Genomic DNA, 25,079 nt, shown 5'->3' on the forward strand with positions numbered 1-25,079 from the left:
TGTCTAACTTTTTACCTTATAGTGATGTACCACAAAGTGAACACAAACATTTGGCAACTTTTTTGTCACACATGCTTTTGTGGTCGCATAATAATTATATTCTCGTTCTTTAAACTCAAGACCACTTAAGAGTGCTAATGATAGATTAGCATATACATAGAATAACAATATAAGTGTCCTTAATACGAATAACACGAGCATTTCACAACGTAGACAAAGCCATGACACGCCGTTTTTGGTCAAGATTAACATTTATTTGCATGGGAAGCTGATCATCTAACATTAACAGTATTAACACTTGCACAAACGTACATTAGCACTAATCTTACCATAGGTTATGCTTATGAAGCAGATAGACAAGCCTACACAGCTTAGTAAGTAAGTAAGTGTTTTATTTGTAAATATAGGTAGAATTACAGTGGTGGTCAGTTTATATATGTACAGTTTCACTATATTTTACCAAACGGCGTACAAAAACATTGAACTTAATACTTTATTTTTGAACTGAAAACTTCTTTAGCGGCGCTGTGTACTTTTTGTGATGGGGAAAAAATGTTAAACTCGCGAGAGCGTAATACGTAAGACGCTTCGTAAGACGGGCACGTGACCTGATCGAAAAACTGTTACAATGCCATTGAGTTTTCACTTCTACTGGCACTCCCGGAGTGCAACCCGTTGTTTTTTTTTTGTTGGACCCATATTGGAGCATTATAGGTTCGACTCTTCTACTAAAAGCTGAATATTGAAAGCATTAGTTGGCCGATTTTTATTATGTCGATAAAATTTGTACAATGAGGAGCTCTTCAAACCAGCCAGGGAGGGGGTCAAGAAAATGTGACATGTTGTGACAAGGGGGAGGGGGGAGTCATAAACTTTGTGATGTCACTTTAACTTCATCAGTAACCGAAAATGTATTTAAATTATTTTATACGCTAATTATCATTTAAATAACAAGGTTTTGAAACGATAATCGTTTTCATTCGTTTAATTTTATTTCTTAATCAGTTTTGGGTTATAAAATTACTAATATTTCTTTTGTCAAAAATATTTTGATAAATTATTAAATAAATATTTGCCGATTTCGTTGAAGAAATGTGACGTCACACCAGGGGGGAGGGGTTTGCCATATGTGACCAAGTGTGACAAGGAGGGGGGGAGGGGTAAAAAAACCTAGAAATTCGTGTGACGTAATTAATGGATGACCCCAAATCTAACGGGTAAAAACAACAAAATTATTATTATACTGAAACCAGGATCATAAAAGGTTTTGACAACGTCTGCAAACTGGTGTTCAGGTTATTTGCGTAATTAGGTACACTCGACGTCATCGATATGTTTACAATTTTCGCCTTGTTACTAAAGAGTAAGGTGGTAAAGTGTAAATAAATCTTTGACGTCGACTGTACTAAAACAAACTAAAAACACATTTCAGAACCTGGGCAAAATTATGATCTATCGAGTGATTCAAATTTGGCGTGTGACCGTGTGTAACAGCTTCCTCTGAAATGATATTTCAGGGTCCGGAAAACTGTAATATTGGATAGAAATCCAATATTACAGTAAAGTAATTGTTAGAGCTCCCCGTTTGAAACGGCCTAAACCCTACAAAGTGCGAAAACACTTGTCACAGAGTGCGAAATATATTTATATAGGTCACAAGTTAAAAATAATGTGCTGTATCCAATGAACGGACATTGAGCCTTTAAAAAGGAAAGAGAACCCAGTTCAATAATAATAGTTACAATCTACAAGTGTACTTTTTTAATTACTCTCATTTTTTTCATCCATTTTATAAATATTTTTCCATTCAAATACGACATTCGAACAATAGTCACATCTGTACGTCTACCATCAGTTTTGACATTGACATATACGCTCACGTCTACGTAACTTACTTTCTATGCATCTCGCTCGTACTCGCATATTAGTGCAAGCGAGATGTACAGAAAGTAAATTACGTAGACGTGAGCGTTATGTCAATGTAAAAACTGGTGGTAGACGTACTCTACGGCTACCATCAGTTTGTCACTGACATAAACGCCGTCGAGAACGTAATTTACTTTCTATACATCTCGCTCGCACTCGCATATTAGTGCAAACGGGATGTATAGAAAGTAAATTACGTTCTCGACGGCGTTTATGTCAGTGACAAACTGATGGTAACCGTTCTGATGTGTGGCTACCTCCAATTTGGTACTGACATAAACGCTATCGAGAACGTAACTTCTATGCATCTCGCTCGTACTCTCAATTACGTAGACATTAGTGTATATGTCAGTTTTGACACTATCAGTGACTCATGGTACGGGTACAGTCAGCAGCAGAAGTTGCTAAGCGGGCGAGGTGTGCAAAATTACCTTGACACGCTCTTATTCTCTTAACAATAAAGTCGCGTCAAGATCATGTTGAACACCTGGCCCGCTTAGCAACTTCTGCTGCTGACTGTACTGGACGAAGATATTCGAGTTAATTTTGGACTATTGCTGGGAGCTTTTGGACTAAGTGGCATAATGGTACTCTTGCATCTTGCACCGCTTGTATTACAAGATTAGGTAATACCAAGTAATACATAGTTGCATCAATACGGACGTTCCCAAACAACAATGGAACAGTGTCGGCTATCTCACCATCTACTAGCCACGCTACATCTAGACATAGACAAAGGCACGTTTCCCTGTTTATTTTAACCTACATTGTGATTTACTGGCACACTGACCAAGTAACAATAACTTTTTATCGTCACACACGTTATGGAATAATACGTATGTACACTTGTACAGTCACCAAAAACTTTGTCTATGTCTATCCTATTAATATTATAAATGGGGAAGCAACTCTGTCTGTCAATTACTTACCTCCTCAGGCTTAAACCGCTGAACCGACAGAAGCTATTTATTTAAGTATACCGTATGTGGGCTGCAATAGACGAAGGAGTCAATGATGAATAGCCGATATAAAGTCCTATGAAAAAATATGTGATACGATTCAAAAACTTCAAAGTCTAATCATAAGTTTCGATAGCAAACTATCTAACCTAAAAGCCGGGTGCTTTACTGCCCGTTAACTTTATCAACGATACCTTTAAAATTAGGTTCTTTATTTTTATTCTTTTAGTTTTTTTTTAAATTAGCCTTGAGTACAGAAAAAAGCCTATTGAAATTGAACATATGGAATATAAAAGACATACAATAAACCACAAAACTAGGTAGGTATATTGCGAACAAACCATGTGACACTATAATTTTAAGTGACTTCCTCGAAAAGGATAATTCGTGACAACCACACCGTGACAGCAGCGTTAATCATCTTGCCTTATCTAAACGCCTACTTGGTCAGTTTAATTAAATATTTAAAATAGTCACTTTATACACGGTGTAACAAAAATAGTGTGGATCCGTTTTTTGGGCATATTCGGTATCGTGTTCTGATTAGGAAAAAGTTTTCCCAAGTACCTACTGACAGATAAAACACAGCCAAAACCATAAAATTTAAAACCTTGAAATGTTGTAGAGCTACAACCGAATACAGAACCTCCTCCTGAAAACTGAAGTCGGTTAAAAAGGATTTACCACGAACGAAAGTTAAAAAAAGAAACCACGTGGCCATAAGTTGACGACAACCAAATCAAATCCATTAAATTACATAATTCAAATTATCAACATGGCCTTGATCTCTCAGTCTAACACCTTGTGTTTGTGATTTGATTACGTCGCCAAATGTTTAATGCCATTTTCGTCAGGGGATCACAAATGATGAGTGAAGGCCGACCAGATAGATCTGTGGGTCGGTAAAAATAAAAGTTGCATTTATTAATAGCTAATTGATTGTAAATTAGATTTTTTTCGTACGTAGACAGACAAAGGTCAGGAAGATGGTTAGATAAGCAGCAATTTCGATCGTTTTTTTGTGAATTAGTAACATTTTGACTGATTAGAATTTTGCATTTTGATAGCATACAAATTTTGCGGGCTCCGAGCTCCAAAGCAACTAAAACAAAATAAAACGAACGATTGACGACCGGTCTGGTCTAGTGGATAGTGACCCTGTCTGCTAAGCCGATGGTCCTGGGTTCGAATCCCAGTAAGGGCATTTATTTGTGTGATGAACACTAATATTTGTTACTGAGTCATGGTTGTTTTCTATGTATATAACTATGTATTTATATCTATACAAGTATGTATATCGTAGTACCCATAGTACAAGCTTTGCTTAGTTTGGGGCTAGGTTTGATCTGTGTAAGATGTCCCCTAATATTTATTTATTTATTTATTTAATTTTTGGCGTTATCAAGCTGCGTGTAGTACAGTTGAATCGCTCGCGGCATAGTAGGTAGGTACACTGGGATCATTTTTGAGCTCTTAGTCTGACTTCTATAGTTAATCTGAGTCACGGGGTGAAACGCATGTAGAGGCTATAAACTATAGATAATTGATCTGACAAACGAGCAGTCCTAACTGAAAATCCCCATTCCCATGGTCCTTGTGCAAGTTGGTTATTACATTGCCAATAATTGTGATCCCAAATGATGAATCGCATTTTTTACACAAATTACTCGCGATTACTCACGATTTACTCATATTTTGAAAGGTCACCTTTAATTCAGTTACATAATGCGTAAGTTGACGTATTTTTTGTTTCGTCACAGAGATGGGATCTCAAAACCAAATAGCATAATTCCACAGTTAAAGATAGCATTTATAGGCTGAATGACCGAACCAAGTGAATTCACGTGGTATTGTTTACCTTTTACGAAAGTGGGACCAACATGCAGGACGTTATACATGCATTTAAAGACATCGTTTATAATAATTTCTACCCATCTTTTTACCCATGTAGGAACGATGTAAGTATCTTATTTACATATATGCATTCATACTATTTAGAAGTTTGACGTTTAAAATGACACTTGCACTGAGCAAGGCCTATTGACTTCCTTAGAATGACGTGACCCTTCATAATTGTACATGTGTGCTCCGTTCCTAGAGCAAGATTGCCAGTAATTACCATAAAAATATTTTACTACAGCAACATTGCTAGAACTGGCTTTGTCTATACGATTTCTAGGAACAAATCCAATTAATTTTATCAAATATATTTTGATTCGTAATTCAAAGTCATATGTAAAGTATTATTTATTTTAAATATTATCTATTTCAGTTTGTCTTTGTCTATGTTCATAAAATCTATGAAGGGTAGACGTGCCTCTACCCTCCTTGATAATTTTTTTTAAAAATCTTTGTCAATAGGCCTCTTTGATAGGCCTTGATTTGGGTCTGGCCGGTAAGAACATAGACAAGACAAAAGTCTGTAATGTCAATGCTGTCATTTAAGTCATTTAACGCAAAATATCAATTTTCATATAAAACGATTAATTCACTTGAAATATTATATTTATTTACCTATTAATTTAAAAATAAAAACTATTCATATGTACGAGCAACATATCTAAATGCGTCTTCGCACAGACGTAGTTAGATTTAAACCGTTGTCTCTCTTCCTTCCTTGCTGTATGTATCCGGCAATGGCGACTTCATCAACAATTCTTATCCGGATTATGGAAAGCCCTAATGTGTGTTTGGAAACCGTTGTAGTAAACCAGAAACAGCGATAATTTCAAGGTAAGAAATATATTAATCTTTAAATAAAAATGAGCGTGCTAATTACCAAGTTCAAATATAATAATTTAATCTTACTATCCCCGTAATTCCCGCGGACGCTATATCGCGTCCGAAATTATAATCAAAATTCAACATAGATGTAAAACCCCACATTGTTTAAGCTGGTAAATGTAGACCCTAGGAATTAGCGACGTTAGTAATTAGGAAGATAGATTATATTGTTTAATTTGTGACTATTTTGTTTTAGAAAGTGAATCAGCAGATGGCTTGAGCGTGAGATAATAATATAATCCTGGGCCGTCATATGATTTCTTGGAAAAAGCTCAGAAGGGCACGTATCTGCCGCATATCCAATCCAAACTAGTTTCCCGGTGACCAAGAACGCTGCGCGGAGCTGTGAAGCAGAAAATGTCCGATAACCGGATAGATGTAATAACAACTTGTAACCATTTGCCATATCAGTGTATGTATTCATATGTATTATGAAAATATTTATATCTTAATATTACGTAACTTTTTGTTACCTTTTATATTTCACGAATTTCTGAATATAGTACCTAATCATTATCTTTTAACGTATTTTTTTACTTATATGTGAAATGCTAACTTAAGAGCCCAACAACGTGCACACTAGCGCCACTGCTAAATAATCGTGATTATTTAAATTTCACGACAGGTATTTAAAAAAGGGGCCGCTACGGACTGTATTGTGTATTTAGGTACCTTTTGAATACATCAAACTAGATTTTATGTTGCTGGATTCGTCGATCTATGAGCTCAAAACAAAAACGGCCGTTTTAACTTTGGACGGGTAGATTGACGAATCCAGTAACATAAAAACTAGTTTAATGTATTCAGCAGTGGCGCTAGTGTGCACGTTGATGGGCTCTTAAAAACCTGACCCCAACAAAAAAGAAAAAAATACAAAAAGAAATTCCCTCTCTGGGATTCGAACCCAGGACCATTAGCTTCCTGAACTGGATTACTGCCAATACCCGCTAGGCTAAACGGGCTGTCAATTCTAATTGCAATGGTATCCTACCAGAGCGCTAGTAGTATAAACGAACTTTTGAAAGGGACATTTTTTTGTATGGAGTTATCGTTCTTCTCCTAGTGAGTATTATATTCTTTGGCACTGAGTGTGCTATCAAAATTTTTGCAGACTTTTCTTGGTCTAACTCTATTATTGTCTCTGTATATAGAACAATTAAACTGTTACAGATACTTTTGAACGCGAACTGTCGAAATCTGTCGAAAGAGATATAACTATTTGAAAAAATAATCGAGGGTGGCAGATAAGAGAATTTTGGTACGTTTTTTCTTACGTTACTATTGATGCTCACACTGTACTTACTTACTGAACCTCATAAACAAGTATTTTAATATCTTTCCAGCTAACTCTAACTACAAAATAACTCCCAAAGAATCCTGTCCCGTCCACTACGATCTCCATTCCTTGAAGATCCTAACATTTACTTAACCGTGGGCGTCATCCTTGGCCATTACATTAAAAACTCGAAGTCGAGCATGTGACTGTATGTATGTAATAAAACAAACCTACGCTTCGCATAACCTCTTATGTAGGTATGTAATTATTTATGATGTGCACCTTATTGGCTGTATGGTAAGAGTTGTTGTTGAATGAACATATATTTTTTTAAAGATATGACAGGACGAAGGCGGTGCGGCTAAAAATACGGTCAATTGCTTTAGTCTGGGACTTAAGCAATCTTTCTTTGCAGAAATATACCTATGAAACATGTGCTTAAATACGAATGAAAAAATTAATAAAATGTTGGACACCAAATCTTGACAATATGTACAGTCAGCTGAAGAGATAACTGACCCCACTGCACAGATATTTGTTCGCAGGGAGGGTCAGTTAATTTCTGCAGCTTAATGTACTCTTTGCCAAGGGTTGCCAAAGTAAATAACTTGATTCCCGTCGGTTTATCTAATTTCTTGGAATTAAGTGCCTTCTTGGAATTAAGTGACACGGTGGACAGAAAATAACTGCATTCCCGTTGCCAGGGAGGTTTTGAGATTATACTGAGCAACTTTTACTATGGGACCAACCCCAAAATCGCGAAAAAAAATGTACCCTCCCATAGAAAATGGGCCAGCCAAAATGTATGAAACAGCCAAATATTTGTCCTTACCGCCCGTTCTCAAATGTTAACATTTTTCAATATGATACATATATAAATACTTTTCAAAATTTATCCTTACAGTAAGATGTGGGCGTAGATCTCATATTTTTTGAGTTTTTACCTCAGTCCGTTACAAAAGAAACGTGTCAAGAGATGAGCATGTCCACATTATCCAAATTTGGATACAAATTAGCCAATGTACGGTTTGTGAAGAATTGTGAAAGGTAGTTTTGGTGGAGTTGTGACATCGCTAAAACCACTATCCTTCAGAAATATAAGTAAAGGTACCTATCTAAAACTTAACACATTCACTGCCAAGAACACGTATGTCACGTATGTGTGTTCATTTTGTACTGGAAACGGCTGGTAGTTTCCGTTGCTAAAAATATTATTCAAAGAACATAGAGCGATTTTAATTTGTGTATGTAAAACTTCTATTCGCTCTAATTTCTTTATCAACGTAGCACCAATGGTTTGCATTGATAACTTCACTCCTAGGGGTGTAGCCAATTCAAGATGACAATTGCTGATAGAAAACGCATCGGAACATTTGGAACAAGTTCGGAACTTAAATAATATATTGGAAATAGAGTTAGACCAAGATAAGTCTGCAACGATTTTGCAAACGCAGTGCAAGTGTTATTTATACGTCATAATTTCAAAGAAGTCTGACGTTTAAAATAACACTTGCACTGCATGTGCTGTGTGCTATCAAAATCGTTGCAGACTTATCTTGGACAAACTTTAGTCAAACTCCGTAGCGTACCTGTCATCTGGATACATTTTTTTCTTTTCATTTGTTTTATCTTGGCTAGGCAACCAGCTTTATTTTGTACCAATAGGTAAGTGCCAATAGGTTGTGTTGTGCCAAGGACTGGTACCTACTTTTCATGAATCATTGGATAGTTTACTGTATTACCAAATGCGGAACCGAACCCGGCTCAATTCGAACGAACACTGGGCTGTTATTATTGCGTAAACTAATTGTGTGTCTGTCTCGCCGCCCCGCAGCCTAAACGCAAGGATTGACAATAGTTGCATAATGTCTAGACAACTAGACTTTGATGAGATAAGAGTAATTAATTAACTATAGTACTCTTTGTTCGAGAGATTTATTTCGATTTTATGTAAGTACCTTCCACATGTAACAAAATAGTAAAATGATACAGATGTAGCGCATAATTGTTTTCCATCGTATTTTCTCGGAAAACTTCGTATTTGTCATGCTACTTCAGTCAACCTCAGTACTTTTTGTACCGAGACTGACTGAAATAGCTTGACACGTTCGTACGTTTGCACTACATCTGTATGTCCTTGTAATGATGTTGTCGTTGTCTCGATGGAAGAACACAAACACTTCGAGTTTAGGCTCATTAATAAGGCCTTGAGAAGTACTTGATATACCTGTTGTATGTGAAGTACAGTCAGGAATAAGTGTCACTATTTTTGATTAAGTACTTGTTTACAAGAACCATTTCAAGGAAAACCTATTTAGCCGCTGTTATCTCTTTATCTTACTTTAATGTAAATGGTTAATTTAGCCTATGTCACAATTACAACGTGTTAAATGTGTATATTTATCATGACATAATTGCCCAGTCTGGCAATACGGTGACAACCTATTGCCAGACTAAAGACGAAAAATGTAAAATACCAAGTAATTTAAATGTAGGTACCTACTTGATCTTATCTTAAACTAAAATGAACAAATGACGACCGAGTACCTCTTAAGGGCCAGTTCCACCAACCACAGTTGACGAGTTGATCAACGTTACTTAGCAGTGAATTATTAAATATCCCATACAATAAAATTTTTCTAACGTTTTAACACGTTTGCTGCGGCCCAATGCAAGTATGCAACTGCAATGTTAACCAATTGCCGCAGCGATAGTGTTAACGACGCCGGGCGGTTTGGAGAATTTGTAGCAACCGCGAAATGTAAAATAAAATTTAAATGCGAATATATTCAGTAAGAATTATATTAATTTTGTGCCTTTGAGAGTCTCATAATCAGGTATGGGTGTGGCACTGTCAAAAGTGTGTGATAATATGGCCAATGTCATATGTAAGTGTGAATATAACGAAGGATTGAAATTAATATTAATGTAATTCATTACTGACAGTCGGCCCGATTCGAACTTTTGACACTGACATATTTATATCTAATCCATATCGTATCTAGATCCTAGGCGTAATATTTAACGTGTCTTATAGTTAAAATCTGGCCGAGTGTCTGGCCCGCAATTAACGCATTGAATGATCTTAACTACTGTGTGTTAGTCCGATCCAAATAAACGCACTTAAAGTGCAGTTATTTAGTCTGCGCTGCCTTCCGCTCCCAGTCAGACGGCTCTAGTTGGCGTCTCTTCATATGTCTTTTCAGAACATCCTTATATCGTAAGTACTGGCCACCGCTTTTACGCTTACCATTCTGGAGTTCTGAAAAGAAGATACGCTTCGCCACTCTGTCTTCTGACATCCGAGACACGTGCCCACACCACCGCAGCTGCCGCCTCATCAGATACACCTCAATGCCTCCGACATTTGCGCGCCTCAGGACGTTTGTGTTTCTGACCCGGTCCGTCGGAAATGGATTTGATGTTCATAATATCTCGGAGGCATTTAAGGTGGAATCTGTCAAGTGTACGTATATGCTTACGTTAAAGGACCCATCTCTCAGATGCGTACAGCAGGTTCGGCAGCACCGCTGCCATGTATACACTAATTTTAGTGGAGAGCTTCAGGTCATGGGAGCGAAATACCTTTGGCCGGAGATTCCCGAACGCCACAGCTGCAGCATCAATTCTAGCATTTATTTCAGCATCTAGGTCGTACTTTGCTGTTATCGTGCTACCAAGATACCTGAACCTCTCCACCCGCCTCAACATCTCGTCACCGATACATACACTCGCATTTGGTTCGTTGTCAGTGACGTTGGCCATGACTTCCGTCTTTATTTATTTCATACAAATCCAATGAGCTAAAGATTCATTTAAAACTACACCAAATAGTATTTTGTACAAAAACCTTGAAAAAACGTTCAATGACTGACCAAAAACATTATGACACAAATATTAACTGCAATTATTCAATTTCGTGGCAATTTGACACACTTTTCACAAAGCATTTTGACGTAAACACGTCTCAAAATCAACTTTTGCATTATTTGTGTATTTTTAAGTATTCCTTACGATATGACATCTATTTTAGTTTTTATAACATAATTATCTTATACATTTAAACGAGTAATTCTTGTATATTTATTCATATTTATATTTCGGGTATCTCGGAAACGGCTCTAACGATTACGATGAAATTTGCTATACGGGGGTTTTTCGGGGGCGAAAAATCGATCTAACTAGGTCTTATCTCTGGGAAAACGCGCATGTTTGAGTTAATATGTCTTCCGAGCAAAGCTCGGTCTCCCAGATATTATGTTATAATACTTATAATCTTTCCACAATTTAATAATACTTTACATTTGTCACATGATCAAACTATGCAGGCGTTCGCACGACCTTATTCACAAATGAAACCGCACAATCTTGCATATCGTGAGAGCATTTTGCGCAATATCACCTAGACTTTGGGCTTAGCAGTTATAATGTTTATTAAGATTTGACTTTGGGATGGTATATCGGTCCTAGTAATTGACGATCAAATAGTGGTGTACATACCTATAGTACCTATATAATGCTATGTTTCTCAAAATTGTTTAGGTCCGGCTATAATATTTATTTTAGCACATATAGTGTAGTAAATGAAGCAAGTTGTTGTATGGAGACCCATGCATTAATTTCTCAGTCGATGAAATTTAGCTTGGTTATTGTATAGTATGAGCCGAGACTAACATTATAAATATCCAAAAAAAAACACTCCTAAGTTAGGTAAAAACACAAATCTGATTATATATTGAACCGAGTAATTCCTCAGTCCAAAATTATTTTACAAAATAACTTATTTGTATCAGTATGTGATACTAGAAAAAAATCTAAAAGTTTTGTCAAACATGAGAATATTTTTTTATGATACTTCCTTTTTTTGACGCTCATTTTCATCGGAAAATTGCTCTGTCATTTTTTTCTTCTTTCAAACAAACAAACACAAACAAACAATATCGAAATGTATGTATTATAGAACTATTAAAAACTGAGAGTGGAAAATTTTTAGATTTTCATTTTGTAGGTATAAAACGGCAATAAAATGGCATTCCAGTGAAAAAATTAGACTGAGCAATTTTCCGGTCCAAGACACGCCAAAAATTTTTATTTTATTAATACTGGTATTTCTGCTGGGATAATTTTTTGATATTTCATATATTGTTGCAATACGTTACATGAATATGTCTGGTGAAGAAAGTTTGAACGGAGCATTTTTCCGTAAAAAGATATTAACGATTTAAGACTTTAGGTATTTACTTTAATTCTATTATTATTATTCTTTGGAAATTTATACAATACTTTTTATTTATTGATACTTTATCATACTGTAAAGTTTTTTCTGGCTGAGGAATTACTGCGGGGTCCACTACCTTTATTTACTACACTAATATGTACGAATAGTAGCTGAAGCTGAGAATAGAAGCTGGGTACCGTAAAATGTGCCTACTTTGCTCCAGATTTTGCTCAAAAATTCGAATTTATAAATTATTTAAAAATATATAGGTATACATAATAATATATTGTGGTACATTGTATCTTGTGGTATCTTGATACATTGTATTAAGTATATCGATTTAAAGTAGATGTTTACCTAAATGATTTTGTGATATTGTTTATACTTACCTTAACTGTTGGAGCACAATTACCCAGTGGGGAGCAAAGTAAGCACATTATGTCAGGTAGCTATTGTAATTATTAAGATTTTTTAGTTAAATTAAATAACCTAAGTACACTTTATAGGATTAACCTTGAGCATATAGACTTTGAGTTTAGCAGTTTGTGTTTATATAAATTTGACTTTGAGATCGGTCACAGTCGATGTTGGTAATTACAGCTATGGATATAATGACTAACTGCCGTATTCGAACTTCAAGATATTCACAAGAGAGTACACGTCCTAGATCCATTCTAGATACGTTATAGTTTAGATTTCAACTAGTTCTCTTTTGCCGCTCAATTCGGGCAACCAGTGTCACTTTTACGTCAGATCGTGTTAGATATCTATAGATGTGAATTGGATCTCTAAGTCATATCTTGAGGAAATCGTTCAAGAGTATCTCCAGAATCGCATAAATGTCAAATTTGACGGTTAGATCTTAAACATATCGTTATCGTATCTTGCTGACGTCTAAAAGATATCTAGTAGATGTCTATTTCAAAATCCGAATCGGGCCCTAAGTACCTGCATATAAAGATTTACCAAAATATTACTTAAAGATAATGGTAAAAACTAGATAAATAACATACTTTTTAAATTTTATTTTGATAGATGAAACTCTATTCTAATTATTTTTAAATAATAAAACTCAAGTTCATTTTTGGTTATTTTATTTTGGAAAATTTAATCAAATCATTATTTTTCAACTTCATTCGTAAGTCGCATGTAAATATTGTAGTGAAGTTTTGAAGACATAAACCAATAGCTCAGATCTATCTAACTTGAGATGATTTTTTAGGGTTCTGTACCCAAAGGGTAAAAACGGGACCCATTACTAAGACTCCGCTGTCCGTCCGTCCGTCCGTCTGTCACCAGGTTGTATCTCATGAACCGTGATAGCTAGGCAGTTAAAATTTTCACAGAGGATGTATTTCTGTTGCCGCTATAACAACAAATACAAAAAACTACGGAACCCTCGGTGGGCGACTCCGACTCGCATTTGTCCGGTTTTTAAGCTACCAAATTTTAAAACGGCATTTTCTAATTAGGCAATATTACCAGAAACGTATTGCAAAGTTGACAGCCGCTTGGCAAAGTGGCATTTGGCCAACAAGTGCGTAAAATCCTACGCGAGAAATAGACCGAAACTATGCAAATTGACCTTACACTTCGACCTAGAGGTGTTTTCTCTTTCAAAGCACATAGCAGTGGACAATACAAATAACACGCATTAAAGGTCTTTAAATTGTAGAATGATGAGGTTTGAGTAAAATATTGAATGCATTTAAAACCGATTATTTATTATATGATTTATTTTACAATTTTAGTTTTTAGGGACATAACACATTTTAAGTAGTTGTTAGTTAATAATTATTCCCAAAAAAAAAATGATTAAATTAAAAGAACAACGAGGGCCTTGCAAAATAACGATCGAAATAGAAAACGCCAATAGAAAATTAAGAACTTTTACGTAATTTTGGAAATTACTTAACACGTGGTTTTTCATACCAAATTTCATTTTTATTTCTTTTTTGAAAAAACTTACACTAATAATTTTACAATAAAAACTTGCCAAACTTTTTACAATTTTAAGGATGACTCACGTTAGACCGAGCCGTGTCCGGGCCGGAACTTCCGGCGCATCGTTCTCTATGGAAAGCATCACGTGATCGCGTGTCATGTGATAGAAAAGTAAGCGCCGGAAGCTCCAGCCCGGACACGGCCCGGTCTAACGTGAGTCATCCTATAGACTGGTTAAGCGGTTTATACCTAAGCGTGAAGAGGTAACAGACAGACAGTAACTTTCGCATTTACAATATAGGCATGTATTATATTTAGCGATTATAATTCATATACCTAGTAAACAAGCTTAGACACAAATCGCCAGTAACGGAAAGAGAGACCTAAGCCCTCCTACGTGTACTGTACACGCTCAACGCAGCTGGCCAACTTTATTGTCACGCGTGCAATAGAGTAATATTTAAGACCAAGTTCGGCCTGGCCAGCCACATAAGGGCTCATGCTAGACAACGTCCATAATGTTTATTTGGGTCGCCGTCATCGAAAACGATGAGGAGGACTACATAAACAAGCACGTATATGTTCGTGTTTTCTTTACAACGTCTTCGTTTCAAGTACAAAACAAAGAAAACTTTCGCGATCCTTTTACGCTGACACTGCACAGCTAAGCCATTCGTGAAGCCGCGTGTCACGACGATCCATTAACTGTCAACTCAACTGTCAAGTCCGGATCGATATAATCTTTACGACAATGTAACTTTTACAAGCGTGGACGGACATTTTTACAACAATCGCTGACAAAGTAAGGTATGGTCAGAAAATAAAACTAAAAATAAAAACTTTTACAAAAAAAAAAGAAAACCGACTTCAAAAAGGATAAAATAATATATTATCAGTTTTTAAGTATATGCGTTACCAACTGATATGTTTGAAGTCGGTACCAAGCCAAATTTGAAGCATACCATGATTTTAGGGCGATTCGATAACAATGTGGCTATATGTATGTACGTTGGATTGCCTTACACGACAGCAATGATCATACTTTCTGTAGATACCTAAGAACCCACTGTCAATTTAATTCACCTTGGCGCAGTCCGAACCATGTTTGTCGGTACTAGTATAAAACCTATGCGATTGCCGACATGTTTTTTAAAGAGCAATTTTTACTAATTTTCGAACTGTCCATAGGAACACTTGGAAAAATTTGACCGATGCCGCTGTGACCCGGTGGCCGAGTGGCTTAGGCATCTGCCGCGATAACAGAGGACGCTGGTTCGATTCCAGCCTGGGGCACTGGAGGCCTTGGTCACTTTTTCTTAGTATATGACATTTATTTCAGTTTATAATTTATATAGTAGTGTTTCTACTTGATAAAAACAAATTAAAATATTTTTCTGAAATAATTTAATTTGTTCAAATACTTTAGTGTCCATAGTACTCAGGTGTGGGATTGGGACTGAGTTATTTTCCGCCTTTTATCCAGAGAACTTGATTTCAAAACACAAAACAATTCAACAACCATCTACAGGGCTTTAACTTTTTACCTGCATGGCAAATTTCACCAGTTTACATGGCAGTTGTTTAGCTGAAAAGGTGACAAAGAGACAGACAGAATTACGTTCACCATTATAATACCTATTAGTACAGTTGTAATGTGATTTATAGACATAAAGCTGATTATTTTTGACCGGTATTGTTACTATTTGTCTTGGCACCGACTTCAAACATATCAGTTGGTAACGCATATACTTAAAAACTGATAATATATTATTTTATCCTTTTTGAAGTCGGTTTTCTTTTTTTTTTTGTAAAAGATTTTATTTTTCCATTTTTAATTGTAAGGCATTGTTCACAGCTTATGAGTGACGCGTGACGCATGAATGAAAATAATAATGATGCGTATCAATAAATTCGTAATCATTCCTATCACTAATACAGTGTACAAACACAAAATCCAACCTCCGCCCCGCCACTGACCCAATCTCTCAACCCCCAGATCACTCAACCTCACAGCACATCAACCCCTGATCACGGAACCCCTCGACCCTGAAGCCTGAACCACCAACCCTTCAACCGCCATTTCCCGACTCCTCAGTAGCCTTACCATAAGTCTAACACTGACATATTTGCTAGCGTGTGCGTAACTTACTTTCTACGCGTCTCGCTTGTACTGGCATCCTATTAGTGCGAGCGAGATGTATTGAAAGTAAGTTACGAAAGACGTTAGCGAATATGTAGTGTCTAACTCGTGGTAAGGCCACAGTTGCACTTCATCAAGTGGGTTATTTTCGGGAGGAAATGATTGAGTTACTATAAAAAACAACGATGTCGCCATACTCGTACCTTTAAAAATTGAGGAGTTCCCTTATGAATTCCGTCATCAGATTAGAACCAACAATATTATGGGAACATCTTGGAGGTAACTTCGTTCAAACAAAAAAATAATTACTCAAATCGGACCACGGGTTCCAGAGTAATCTACATTTATAAAATCATCATCATTATCATCAACAATCATCATCATCAGGTCCACTCCATCAAATTAGTGGTTTTCAAGAGGAAATGCTTGATTTGCTTAAGACAATACCCAAATCACCATACATGTGCCTTTAAAAATTGAGGAGTTCCCTCAATTCTTCACGGATCCCATCATCAGAACAGCACCAGATTAATATGGGACGCTCTTGGAGGCAGTTCCCGTCAAACAAAAAAGAATTGCTCAAATCGGACCACGAGTCTCGGAATAATCGAATGTCGTACATTTTAAGAAATCGTCATGATCATCATCAAAACAATCATCATCATCAGGTCCATTTCATCAAATTGGAGGTTTTCGAGAGAAAATGCTCGAGTTGCTTAAGAAAACACCCAAATCACCCTACATGTGCATTTAAAAATTGAGGAGTTCCCTCAATTCCTCATGGATCCCATCATCAGAACAGCACCAGATTAATTTGGGACGACTGTGGAAATACCTTCTTTCGAACAAAAAAAGAATTACTCAAATCGGCCCACGGGTCTCGGAGTAATCGATGAACATACATAAAAAAAAAAAAATAGCCACAACCGAATACAGAACCTCCTTCTTCTATGAAATTGAAGTCGGTTAAAAATTGGTCCCTTAATGGCAGTTAACCCCTTAAATTTGCATTAGAGTGGTTCTTATTTTTTCGAATTTCTCAATTTTCGCAAGGCATTCGATTATTATGATTTTTGTAAACATAAAAAAAGATTTAAGTTTCGCTACTTGTTCAGTTATATTTACAATAATTTATTTAGGTAAGTTGTATTTTTGGTATTAATAAAAGTATGTGTACCTAAGTATTAATCGTAACATTGGTAACATTGTCCCATAATACTGTTTAATTTTTATGGCAAGTTTGACTAGGATATTACCTACGGAACCGAAACTTATTTAATAAAATTCGAAATGCCGACTGTACAGTGACTTGTGGAGTGACTTGTAGAGTGACCAGACAAATATCAGATCACGAATCGTGACCGCACGTAACTCATTTGTCCGTTTTGTAAGTTTTTTAAGCGCCGGCGCAGCGCGGGAGAAATGGACGTGCTTACAATTATGCTGATGAAAACAAACGTGGTCGGCTTTTTACAGCCATTACCTTTATAAACTAGCTAGGGCCAAGATAAATGTAAGGGTTTTGAACATTTATTTTTGATAAAGTTCGGAAATAATCGCTTCCAAAATCAAGGACAGTTTTCCAAATAACTAACCCTAGTTGCAAAGAACTGAAACTCAGTAATTAAATTCAAACTGTCTACCTCAGCCTAACTAAAATAATATTTAATTTTGGGCTTAGTTAGAAACACACGAACTCGCCACCAAAAATCTTATCCCACACAATCGAAGTTAAGTTAAGGTTAGGTATATTTTTTATTCTAATTTTGTAATTTAATTTATTAAGTGTGTTTTAGGTGTGTGTGTACTATAAAACCACATTTTAAAACGACATGCTTAAATTTACTAATCCTAAATGGCATAATATATCTGATGCTAGTTTTCGTTGCAAAAAAATGATTTTATCAAAGAAAATAGAGAGATGTATGTAAATCTGAATCAGAATCGGATGATACGGAAATCTAAAAATACGCACAATCACACTATTTTACATGTAAGTTTGTACATAAATAACGTAAATTCACTTGTGCACGACCTAGCACCCAAACAGTTTCTAAATCCCGTCTAGAACCAAACTGTACAAATACATGTAACCTCTCACCTTTCATTGTTGAGTTATGGTCGATTCATATTTCATATCTGTGATGAAACTGTTACGTATCGAGCTGTAAATGTGCTGTTTGTGGGGCTGGTGATTAGGGTGCCTAGCTATTAGGTTATGTGATTAGACATGACATAACAGGCTGGCGACTATTTCATTCTACCTTTCCTAATAAGATTGCAAGTTACTCGGCACTCACGAATCTCATGATTTGTATCAATTGTTTACTCTAATTATAATATATCTATCTTTTAACTGAAGAAAGCTACCAAAAAGCTTAAACAAATTATATATACTTAGTTAATAAGTAACAATTACGCAAGACTACAACAACAGAAGAAGTCGAAAAATCTTTTTTAATTTCATGAAATATCATTTTCTTCTCGTTATCAATAGATAACAATATGTAGACTGCATGTGACTTATCGGAGCTAATTATGACTCTACGTTCAAAAGTAAATAGTTAGGTACATAGGTATAATATTAATTTTAGACTAGGAGGAAATATAAAATTTTAGAACAAATTAAAAAGGGACTACGACAAAAATAACTTAAGTGTATTAACTATTAATAACATCGATGGCGAGAGGATTATAATAATCTTGAAAAGGTAATATATTAAAAAAATACATTATATAGTAATATATATTTTTATAATATGTATGCTAGTTTTAAGGTATTTATGTATGTAAAGTTTCATTCAATGGAACTTGCTAACTATGTAAACAAAAGTCACTAGTAAATTCATCATTCTTAAGATTTAATTTCAATCAGTTACGAATTGCATTCGATTTGGTTTATTTATTATTATGTCTAGCTAGCAACAAATTTGTTTATTTAACACAATTTGATATTTAAATCAGGGTCAGATGTTATCTAAGTGGAACAATGCCATAAAGTTTGAGTACAGAGTACAGTCCGCATCTACGTCCTCGAAAATATCTTGATACGCTTTGTATAATTAATGAGAGTATTTGTAGCCGAGTGTACACATTATTTAAGTTTCAGAATATATAGATGCGCCCGCAGACTTGCCGGAGGGTTCGGTCTGTTGAGTTTCACCGTTAGGCTACCTTTCCACTGAGGCGGGGACCGCGGAGATAAGCGGAGATCGAAGGAGACGTGCGGCAGTCAACCAATAGCATTGATTGTAATTACTATATATAATTTGTTTATTTTATTCTGTTTTTAGTATTTGTTGTTATAGCGGCAACAGAAATACATCATCTGTGAAAATTTCAACTGTCTAGCTATCACGGTTCGTGAGATACAGCCTGGTGACAGACGGACGGACGGACGGACGGACGGACGGACGGACGGACGGACGGACGGACGGACGGACGGACAGCGAAGTCTTAGTAATAGGGTCCCGTTTTACCCTTTGGGTACGGAACCCTAAAAAAAGGAAGTTGTGATTTTTGCGATTCTTACGGCGATCATCTGAAAACCTTGACAAGGTGAATGAACGAAAAAATGTAAATGCTTTACCGATCCAATTATTTTACAAGTAAATGCGACCTCGATATGAATAGGTTGTTGTTCCAAAGAATACACCGCTAATGCAGTAGGGTTGCCTACAACAAATATTAATGGAAGCTCATTTTATTAAAATAGGTCATTGAGCTGATTTTTATTTTGTTGTTGAATTATTATTTTTAACATTAAATTTGGATAGAATTCGGCATTTTTGGTGGAAATCAAAACTTGTCCCGAAAAAAAATTAATTTTCCGTTGACTCCACCACTTATAAGCCTAATTTCGCAATATTATAACTTATTTATTAAGTATCCCATCACTGGGAAAAGGCATCCCTTCTACCTCTCCATACCTCAGTCCTGCCCTTCCATATCACCATCACCAGTTTTTTTTATTTAACTTCAAATGCGTTTCTAAAGTAGAACTTTTTTTAATTGATATACCTATCTCATTAAATATTTTCCATTTAATTATTATAATTCTATTAGTCTTAATAAATAAATGATTTGTATCGCAATACCGCGAACATCTAGGATAAACTACATTAGAACTAGTTAAGTTTACGAAGATGTGGCCGGTTTTCAACCCGACCCTTGGTGGCAAGTGACAACCCTATCGATCGAGGGACCGAGAGAAAAGGTCGCGCGCAGGCATTCGAGGCAGATTCGCAAATGGAAGCCGGCGACATTTGACCTACTCTACCATCCTTCGATTTTTAAATATACATATATTTTTTTTTATCATAATATTATTATTGATTCGTTTTCTTTTTCGATTTCACGGGCCTATAAATCCCGGTCTTTTGAAAGGCTTGCGTGGGGATATAGATCCAACACGTAGAGGCCCCTTGGAGAGCTTTAATGTCATGTAGAACGCCATTATTGATTCGTTATTATTATTACTCGCAGCGCATATCTCGCCAAATACTTACCATGATGAGGTCAAATATATTGTATCTTAAGCTTAGGCAAGAAGTTCAAATCGAAAGAAAAATGACTTGAAAAAACCGGACAAGTGCAAGTCGGACTCGCCCACCGAGGGTTCCGTACTTTTTAGTATTTGTTGTAATAGCCACAACAGAAATACATCATCTGTGAAAATTTCAACTGTCTAGCTTTCACCGTTCATGAGATACAGAGGTCATGGAGTCTTAGTAATAGGCTCCCGTTTTTACCCTTTGGATACGGAATCCTAAAAATTGAGGTAATTTATGTCCGTTTGTTTTAGGTAATTTAAGTCCTATACGTTTGAAAAGCTTGATAAATTATGATTTCTGAGGAGTGATTAGATTACTTATAAACATAGGTATAATGTATATGTAACTCTTCTTAGATTTGATGACTTTTTGACGATGTGAAGAACCTAATAATATATTTATTCAAACTTATGAGAAGCATAATCATTTATTACACTTCCTCAAACCCTAATAGGTAAGTATTTTCATTAACAATGTAGGTACACTATAATATTGATTTAAACTTAATGACACTTCCTGAAACCCAAATAAAATAAGTAAATAGTGTGTAAACAATGTGTAGTTAACCCCGGGTTATCGATGTATGTAGTACGGCGCAAACATGTTGTTTCTGTGTCTCGGTCAAAGATCCGTGTACGTACATACTTGAAATTAATAGTTGTAAAGAAATAAACCGTTTCTACCATGATTTTACAAGCACAAGCTACCATACCATAGTACAAGTTTCGCTTAGTTTGGGGCTAGGTTGATCTGTCGTGTAAGATGTCCCCAAATAAGTATTTATTAATTATATCCCGGTGGAAGAAGGTAGAGGTATTAAATATAAGTTTAACGTGTGTGTTAGTCTGTCTGTGACATCGTATCACAGATGAATTGATTAGGGTGCGGTTATTTATACAAATTGTTCACTGAAAGGTGCCATTTTGTTAGGTTAGTTAGCTTTGGTTACTTGGACACCCGCAACGCCAGATGCGGAGCCGGCCTCTATGATGCACGTACCACCACGTACGCTCTTCTTGAAAGTCTGATGGTCGTATCGAACTGGAAATTCCCAGTTAAGCTTTGTGAGGCAGAAAGATTCTTGAGAAACGCACAGTTGAGGACTGCCAACCATCTAAATGGTGAAGATGGAAATGTTGTCGCGTAGAGCGATGGCGGAAACAAACGACAGGATTTAATCCGAATATTCCTCCCAATTCTACTACTCACCAAATTATTCTACTTGCCAAATGTAAGACCAAAATGTACAAATGAGCATAATTACAATGGAATAAATGATATGATATGATATTCTACGACTGCTGCTGCTTTCGTCAATTCTAGGGATTAGATTTTTTTTTTTTTTTTATTCAAACAAAATGATAGTTGCCAAGTGGACCCCCTGTTTGGTTTGCATGAACTGTGGCAAAAAGCTTATTTTGATGTGGTAACACCGTTCAAGTAGTTCAGGCTAATGGCACAGTAGTGTCTGACCTCCTTCCATAAGTTCCTGGGTGAGTGACAGTCGCCTCGGGGTCTCTATCGCACTTCCTTTTCCTCGACGTGAAAACTTAGAGTCACGTGCTCACGTAGTACTCAATAATAAAGTGTTGTGCATACAGACCTCTATTGAGGTAGTGCATTGTTATGTCACGAGAAAGGCAAAATTTAGATTAGGTACAGCTTGGTTCAGAGAAATAAATAGCACCTATCTTCTTCCTCGCGTTATCCCGGCATTTTGCCACGGCCTGGGGTCCGCTTGACAACTAAACCCAAGAATTGACGTAGGCACTAGTTTTTACGAAAGCGACTGCCATCTGTCTGTGTGTGTCTGGGTGTTTTCCTTCACCGAAAAGCAACTGGTAAATATCAAATGCTATTTCGTACGAACCCGCGACCTCCGGATTGGAAGTCTCACGCTCTTAACTGCTAAGCCACCAGAGCTTTTTAGAGATAAATTACCTATGTTTAGTAAAATTATCACTATTATTACTTTACAAAATTTATGAGACTGTGCTAAGTAATGCAAGCAATACAAGCTTGTTTGTAAACATTCACTTCGCCCTTTGATTTGAACTCGGAGCAAAGATAATTATCATATTCTTGCTTTTTTTCTAGTCAGTTTATAATCACATAGTCAGGTTAGGTTAAAAATAAAATATGATTGCCGAGCCAAGCTAACACGTCATGTTTCGATAGAAATTCGACATTTATGTTGACATTTCCAGACTTTGTAATTGCAAAATACATATGTGTAAAGTTAGATTGATGGGTAACTCTATTCACTAGCCGCATCGTCCGGTCTCATGAATGCCGTTGTCATATTTTTGTTTTATTTCGTAGATAGATCCTGCCAAACCGATAATCCTGTCTTGTCAAAAAACGCGCCAAATACAAAACATGTGCTTTGAAGATTTGCATTCCAAGATTTTTTTCAATTTCGTTCCTATTTTACTGACTAATTATTATAGTGAACGTATTATTATAGAGTTAGTAACTTAACCGTTTATTAGAGTAAACATGGGGTGAATTATAAAAAATTCCATACCTGTGCTTGTGCAATTATAGCCAAATACAAACACGCCACCGCCACACACACTGACAAAAATTGTCTACAGCCCATTATCACTTTTCACTTTACAGTACCCAAATTACAATAACATCCCCCACACGCCAAAATATACTGTCTGTGTCTAATTCTATATCTTTATATCTAAATTAACAGTAAAAAGAATGTCATCATCAAAAACAGACAATTTAAAAAACTTGCTAACACTTTAATCGATATTTTCTACGGTCGCATCACTAGTTCGAAATAAAAAAGTTCGTTATTCGCATTCGATTTTTTAAATAAGGAGCGCGCGCGCTCTGCCGAGTGGTTCGTAAGACTGGCTGGCATTTGGTAGTGTTGTGGCTCCCACCCAGCGTTCGTCCTTGATCGATACATTGTTCTATGGTAGTTGAGCATCCGCGGGTAATCTCGAGTGCATAAATTTGCTGTCACATGGTATTTTATTGGTTGCAATCTTGCGTGTTACATGCGCTAATGCGTTGATTTAGATCTAAACATCAGAGGAATAATGCGAGGCTGACGGCCCGATTCGAACTTTAAGATAAGCGATTAATAGATCTAGAAACGATATGGATTAGATATGTCACTGTCAAATGTGACGTTTCTTCAAACAAAAACGTCATTTTTGACACTGACACATCTAATCCATATCGTTTCTAGATCTATAAATCGACGTATCTTAAAGTTCGAATCGGGCAGTGAGGCGTTTGAATCTAAAATAAATAAACATCGAAACTAAATCTAAACGACCAAAACTTCCGTGACACATATTAAATATATTAAAAACGGGTCACTCATGTATTTTGAGTTGAAGCTCCTGAAGACACTACTAGCTTAATCATCGTTTATTGCGAATAAACTGTCATGCCCCAGGTATGAATTGCGATAATCATGTGAGAAAATAGGTCAAGAATGCAGCTTATAACGACCGTAATGAGTTCTATTTTTACATATATATTTTTAATACACTTTTCCCGATTGGATTAAAACCATTTTTAGTGTTTGCCGGATCAGATTCGTTAGTTCTAATAGAACTAGGTAATATTAAAGTGAGTTTCTTTTTTTGGAAAATTGAGTTTTTAGTGCGTCACTCTCTCTTTTACGGTAAAGCTATTGTATTTATACAGTATTTTATTAATAAAGACGCCACGAGTATTTTTTGACTCAGTTAAACAACGTTGCATACAATACTTTTTCTACGACCAAGCACTTACCTACTTTGAAATAAAATTGTAAATTTAACAAATATTTTTCACGTCATTTAGTGGACTTGAATGAATAAATGAAATTAAAAAAAACATGTCTATGGTTGACTTATTTGTCAGAGATGATATTTAAAATAAGGTTGGCAACAATGTATTTCATACAATATTTTTTAAGTGGTCATTAAGTACACGAAGTATCGAAAAGTGCCAAAAAGATACTGCGTGTATGCACAAATGCGTTTTTGGGGAATAGACTAAAGACTCTTGACAACTATAAGGTAGGTTTTAAAGATGTGTGCACGACCCTTTATATGACAAATAAAAGTACAGGACTAGAAAAAATAAATAATTATATCCGAGTAGCTACAATTAGAATATAAAGTAAGTATTTATATTGCAATGATTTCAAAAGTATGTATAGGTAGGTATTTATTATTTACATACAATATATATACAGTGGTACTACTAAACTAAATTAATAACTAGCTTAAATCTAAAATAGGCCCTTGAGGCATTGTACCAA

At 35.9% G+C, this 25,079-nt stretch overlaps 1 protein-coding gene across 1 annotated transcript in view; it reads right to left on the reverse strand.

The window, feature by feature from the left end:
• The window catches only part of LOC134794423 (uncharacterized), a 55,860-nt gene extending 32,342 nt beyond the window's left edge, over positions 1–23,518 (reverse strand). Inside the window, exon 1 of the mRNA XM_063766234.1 lies at positions 23,328–23,518. Coding sequence (XP_063622304.1) covers positions 23,328–23,402 — 75 coding nt within the window. The 5' untranslated portion in view covers positions 23,403–23,518. The remainder of the gene's footprint in view (positions 1–23,327) is intronic.
• Positions 23,519–25,079: the final 1,561 nt, after the last annotated feature.

This window comes from Cydia splendana, chromosome 10, assembly GCF_910591565.1.
Source record: "Cydia splendana chromosome 10, ilCydSple1.2, whole genome shotgun sequence".
Taxonomy (NCBI): domain Eukaryota; kingdom Metazoa; phylum Arthropoda; class Insecta; order Lepidoptera; family Tortricidae; genus Cydia; species Cydia splendana.